The 6,268-nt window shown below is 38.8% G+C and overlaps 1 protein-coding gene across 1 annotated transcript; it reads right to left on the bottom strand.

Annotated features, from left to right (window-relative positions):
• Positions 1-1,364: 1,364 nt before the first annotated feature.
• Positions 1,365-4,143, bottom strand: LOC134537882 (uncharacterized). The gene is made up of 2 exons (XM_063378789.1): positions 3,307-4,143; positions 1,365-3,208 (listed from the first exon to the last, which is right to left on the bottom strand). Exons 1-2 carry the CDS (start codon positions 3,532-3,534, stop codon positions 1,529-1,531), a joined length of 1,908 nt encoding a protein of 635 aa, XP_063234859.1. The 5' UTR covers positions 3,535-4,143; the 3' UTR covers positions 1,365-1,528.
• Positions 4,144-6,268: the final 2,125 nt, after the last annotated feature.

The following is a 6,268-nucleotide window of genomic DNA, read 5'->3' as shown; positions in this document are numbered from 1 at the left end:
TACTCAATAATTCAAATATGTTTATTACTTTAACAAACAGATTATTTTAACTATAACTTTTATACATGTTTGCTATTTAACTTCTTCCAATCTGTGTTATTCTGTTAAGGATAGGACGATGAAAGGAAAAGTAGGAAACAAATGGGAGTGTTTCAAGTTTAATGTGCCTCGAAAAAGTCAAATCGATGGTTGTTCCAATCGAGTGGAAGAGAGATATTTGCGCCACGGACTCTGCAGAAATGCTAGAAGGAACGGATTAGCAAAGAGCAATGAAAATGATACAATATAATGCATGAAAACAGAATTACGCCACGGACTCGGTCGCAATGCTAGGAGGTTCAGGTTAGTAAAGAGCAATATAAAATGAGCGTAACGGGACACAGCTAAACGGGACAATGTGCGTAACGGGACACTTTTTTCGCATGCAGCCGGCGTTCATCGATTTATTAGACGTCTCGTCAAAACATATTTACCTCTTTTTCACCCCTTTAGGAGTGGAACTCCTTCATTATATCGACTAATTTTTAACTTAGCTAAAAAAACTATTCCATTTAAAAAATCATCAAAATATGCCAATTAGTTGTCTATTGATTCTCGAACGAACGGGCAGACAACCGAACTAACATTCAAAAATTTTTTTTTGAGTTCTCAATAATGTAAGGAGCTTTTTTTTTTTTTAATAATTGTATCCAATGCCGTGATCAGTTGTACTACTGGTATAGTTATAGAGTGTGTAGGCAGGTCACTGAAACGGTGCTGCGGGCTGCTAATTCGCGGAAAGCCTAAGATGTAGGGGAGACCGGGGCTAGTTGGCACACTTTTTAATAAAACATTTATATAATTTTTTCAATGTTGTTAATGTGAAATTTTTTTATGGCAGTTCAAGTATCTACATTTCAGCAATATATTTGAGCCACAACAATCGCAGTTTGAAAGTCATAAAATGGTTTATTTAATAATGAACTGTCCCACTGCTTGTGTGCCAACTTGCCCCTGGAACGGGGTAAGATGGCACACACGTAGGGGCATGTTGGCACACATTACAAAATTGAGCATATATGTGTATATATGTGCCTATATGTATAGGCTACATATATCTACATATATACAGGGATATATAGAATAATTTTACAACTAATTACTTTTTTGCATGTATCTTTATTTTATTTCATTACTAAATTTTATCGATTGCCTTCAAGTTTTTTTAACAGATATCACAAATTTATGGAAATACAATCATAGATAATATTACGAATGTGTTGCTTATTTAAGCTAAATATATAACATACATTAGCGCGCATATATATATAAGTATACATATATATATATATATATATATATATATATATCCAATTTCCGTATTTTTTAATGCTAATAATACAAAATCTTAAAATCTTAGCAATTTTACCTACAGTATTTTTCTCTGTATAGCCTATCATACAGTAAAATGTTAATAGAATGCCAATTCTGATCATGAAAATATTTATACTAAATTTTAACTGGTTGATCCAACATGAGCCAAAGTCTTCTAACATTTCTTACAGTTGTGGCACAAAAATTGCACGCTATTATCCGAACAATCTTCGTGGGCCCACATTTTGCAACCGACGCACTGCACCCACTGTTCACCGGGCCGGCTTTTGGAATATGGTCCTAAACAAAGAAGACATAATGTATCCTCCCTACTGGCTCTGCTGTTTGCTGTGTTGACACATATGTTTTTCTTTTTCTTGCATAACATTTTCACCTTAGACTTGCGTGGATTCTGAACTGTATCTTTCGAACTTCCAAACAAGTTTTTCTTAGCTCCTTTCTTCTTATCAATATCTGATTTCTTTTTAGCTAATTCATTTCTTATTGGAGTATCTGTCAACACTTCACTCTTCCTTTTCCTATTATTTACCCGGTTATTTTTCCTTGGACCAGCTTTGGGAAATGGTCTCACCATTTCTGGGCTTATGTTGCACGTAGAATCAACTACAATTTCCTTATCTTGTGATGCGATTTCGTGTAAGCCCCTGCTCGTTACGTCCATTGACGTTTCCTGATCAGCTTCTTCCTCAGTTTGTTGTACAATCAGCATATTTGAAGGGCCTGCTTCCATGATTACAGGTTCATTTGGTCTACATTGAACAGTGTTGTCTGAATTAGGCAATTCTCCACTGTCAACATCATTTTCGTCAGGTGCTGGGCGGTCTGTTACGTAACAACCAAGATAATCTGTATCATTAAAGACATCAGGGTTGAAAGGTGATACCCCACTTACTCTGAAACCAGATAAAATATTTCTCGGCGTAACCGCACTAGAAAAAGCAGCATTTACAACTTCAGGTATGTCATAAATAGTCATTGTTTTCCCAGGATGGTTCACCAGCCAAGAATCACAGGCACTGTTCACAAATTTCTTTAAAGGGCCAAATACACTCCGGTCTAATGGTTGCAGTTTATGGCTGCAGTGTGGAGGGAAAGAAAGGACAGTGACCCCCTTATCTTTAAGGTAGTCCAATGCTTCAATTGAAAGATGTGAGTCGTGATTGTCAAGTAGCAACAGACATGGGTTTTCTTTGGAACACTTAACATTTGTTACGAAGTGATGTGCAAATTTGACGAAATTTGCTTCCTTCATCCAGCCGGTAGCATTTGCATCTCCAGAACTACCTGTAGGCGCTCCTTTCAGAAAATATTCACGAAAATTGACGCGAGGGAAAACAAAATATGGTGGCACATGATTTCCTGTCGCAGATACTGCAACAGCTACAGTAACTAGAGTTCCTCTTTCGGCAGAAGTAATTTTACCTACTTGCTTAAAACCTTTCCGTGCAACTACTCTGTCTGGTCTTTGCACTGTAGTGATACCAGTCTCGTCCATGTTCCACACATCTCCAGGCCCAATTTTCAATCTATTCATAACGTCTTTCAAATTGTCGAAAAATGCTTTCACATTAGTGCGATTGAAACACGTAGCCCTTGAAAGACTGGTCGCTTCAGGTGTTCTTATAGAAAGTGTAGGATGCCGTTTTAAAAATGCAGAAAACCAATCCGCACCTGCCATTTCACAGTCAGCCCAAGAAGAAGGAAACCTTACCTTAAGTCTCACTGCATATTCAAATGCGAATTTCCTGACTTCCTTTGGTGACAATCCATAATAAATATCAGCTGCTTTCTTCAAATAATCAGCAAACTCATTCTCTTGTTCGTTTGTAAAAACCTGAAAAAAACAACCACAAGCCATTAAGCATCTTTAAATTCCTAATTGATATATTTATTCAGGTCGACAACATAACATTTTTTTTAAAAAGCCCTTACCTGTCTCAGTTTCTTGTAGCCAATTGTAAGAGGTGGGGTATCTTGTGGAGCAATAAGTTTTTCTTCAGTTACTTTGCTACAATATCGAGCCAAAGAGCGAAATGGAATTCCAAAATCCTTTGCTACGCTTCTGATGGACTTCCCTTCGAGTTTAACTTTCTTTACTGCTGTTAAAACAACGTCTTGGGAAGTCTGGCATCTATTACTTGTTCTTTTGTAGGTGCGCATGTTGAAGCCTAAAATAAAAAATGATATCCAATTAATAAAACTATAATATTTTGTTGTCTTTCCTACTTGTAATAATGTATGTAATGGTTTGAATTTCAAAAAAATATGCTATTTCATTCCAGTGCTAGCTTATACCTTTTACTCATAACAATGCGTTTCGTTTTGGAAGATCTAGAATCGCGAGAAAGTGTCCGGGGCATGTTGGCACATGTGCCAACATGCCCCGCCATCTATGTGCCAACTAGCCCCACAGCAACTTTTAAAACTTACTTGAGTGAACGAAAGAATTGGAATATATTTACATTATTTTAGTAATTGCTTCTTAAAACTAGCACGTTATAATGTTATACACAAATATTGTTTTAAAAATATATAATTTATTATAAAAGTTATATCCAAGTCTTTGTAAGACAAAATTTTTACTCACCAAACGTAGAAGTAAAGAAAATGGTCTCCTGTTTGTAATAGTGAAGACTCGCGGCGGAAAACAACAGGATCTAGGGACCTGGTCTGTGTGATCCTACATACAAGAGCGTTATGCTATCTGTCGGTAATTATTCGAACTATTAGCACTGTGCCAACTTACCCCTGTAGCCAACTAGCCCCGGTCTCCCCTACATCAAGTTCTGTCCCTGCCCGAACACGCCCGAATATTCACCTTCGGGCAACCTCGGGTTTATTTATATATATTTATATTTCTCTGTTTATTTTAATGTAGCTATACTAACCTTACTAACCGTACACAGTGTTTTAAAGTGTTTTAATGTTGCTAACCTAACTGACCACTATTAATATTTGAATTCATTTTTCCTGCGCAAAAATAAAACAAATCCCGAGGTTGGCCGAAGGTGAATATTCGGGCGTGTTCGGGCAGGGACAGAACTTGATGTACATCTTAGGCTTCTCTTAATTCGCCGTCACTGGCTCGAATGTCGCTCCTGCTGCCATGGAGGCGGCGCGCGCGATGTCCCAGTACTTCGGCTCTGGCTCCGTGGAGCGCTCCATCATGCTACCCGTCCACCAGTCATGCCAACTCCTACAGTGTGTTCCCCCTACGACCAACTTCAAAAATCCCCCTAGATGTCGATTAAAAAAAAACCCTAAAATTTTTATTGTACAGCCTGTTTGGGAGAGCTAAAATTATTTTCTCTTGAACCCCGTTTTTTTCACTTTCAATACAGTTTATGCGTGTTTACATTTCCTTATTTTTCTGCACAAACAGACTTTAATAATATGTACTGAGAAAAAAATACCATTCAGTATCTAAAATTTTATATACGTACGAATTTAATTTCTGTTTGAAGAATACCTACATGTTTACTAACCTTGAAGTTCCGGATCGGTCTCCGAATATTTGGTATATTTTTGGTGATATATATTTTTTTCTTTTTGCATTCTGGGAAAAATTGAAACACGAATAACTAGATATTATTCGTGTTTTCTATTTTTAAATTCCTTGGCACCACAGAAAAACATAAACTACTTACTTTGCAATCCAATAAAACTGGCTAGTAGACAACAAAACTCACGGACACAACCTCAACGTAACAACTGACAACGTGAAAACGTTGAAAGGTAAAAGTAAAAAACAAAAACAAAACGGAATCCTCTTGTGAAGCCAAGTTGTTGGTCGTAATGAGGAATTCAGCCACCAGCGCCACTTGTGCTGCTGTTTTTTTTTTGCAAGATATAAACTTAAATTTCACGTCTTAAAAATATTTCTTAAATAAGGCACACGCTAAAAAATTCACATAAAACTTTACCCCCTAAAAAAACAATTTACATCTTGGTTCCCCCTAAATTTGGAGGGAAAACCCCCAAGTTGGCATCCCTGCAGGCGGTAACTGGGTCACGTGTCCACCTCGCACGCCGCTGCCCGGGGCGGAGGGAACAAACAGCCTCAATGAGTCACTGCACGGCGATTGTGCGCGCGCCTGGACAGGCGGACGGGCGGACGGACAGCAGGACAAACGGCCCCGCGGAGCCGGTGCAGAAAGAGAGCTCTGCCGCGCCCCTGGCGGCCAGCGCTGCAACCACACTCTCTCTCTCGGAACCTGAACCTCCGCTCCCGGCGGTAGCTCAAGTGGCTCGCCTCCATCCGCCGCGCGTCAAACAGAAGAGCCTGGCCACACACAGGGTTACAAACCTCACTGCAACTTGCCCGTCCCAGTTCCCGCGCAGGCTCACTGTCCTCAGTAGGTAACTGCTCCCTGATGACGGCGACTGCAATGTCGACCGAAACGTCGGCGAATTATTCTCCAAGGACGCGGCCACAACCCAGAAGCCAAGGTACTCCATTATTTTTTGGGTTTTATGCTATAAAATACAAATGACAAGCAGTAGACCTACGGGCAAAGTGAATAGCTTAAATTTAGACCATTACAGTTATTGATAAAAGTACACAAGAAACAAATATACAATTGAGTGCAGTACCTGAATGCATGGCCATTTTAATCTACAAGACAAGTAGTGGAATGTAAGCCGGCAAGGACGCATAAAAATTAAAAATTACACTTTAGTTACTTTTGCCTGACATACCCGTACTATCTATTATGTGGCAAAACTTTTCTGGTCTGCATATTTGAGAGAGGCAAATGCTCAAAATACAATAAGTGGTTTTCGGTCCTCAGAAATTTGGCGCTATCATCATCATATCATAGATAATTGGCACGGGAAATATGAATAAATTTCAAAACAAATCTAACCGAATCGGTCAACACAAAAATGTGAGTCA

Source organism: Bacillus rossius, chromosome 12, assembly GCF_032445375.1.
Source record: "Bacillus rossius redtenbacheri isolate Brsri chromosome 12, Brsri_v3, whole genome shotgun sequence".
NCBI classification, from domain to species: domain Eukaryota; kingdom Metazoa; phylum Arthropoda; class Insecta; order Phasmatodea; family Bacillidae; genus Bacillus; species Bacillus rossius.
This window is presented reverse-complemented; position numbering and strand designations above follow the sequence as displayed.

Bases quoted from the DNA above. Each gene is read 5' to 3' on its own strand.
- LOC134537882 (XM_063378789.1), bottom strand. From the start codon at position 3,534: ATGCGCACCTACAAAAGAACAAGTAATAGATGCCAGACTTCCCAAGAC. The intron at 3,209-3,306 runs GTAAGGGCTTTT...TGTTTTTTTCAG, and splicing joins GCTACAAGAAACTGAGACAG to GTTTTTACAAACGAACAAGA.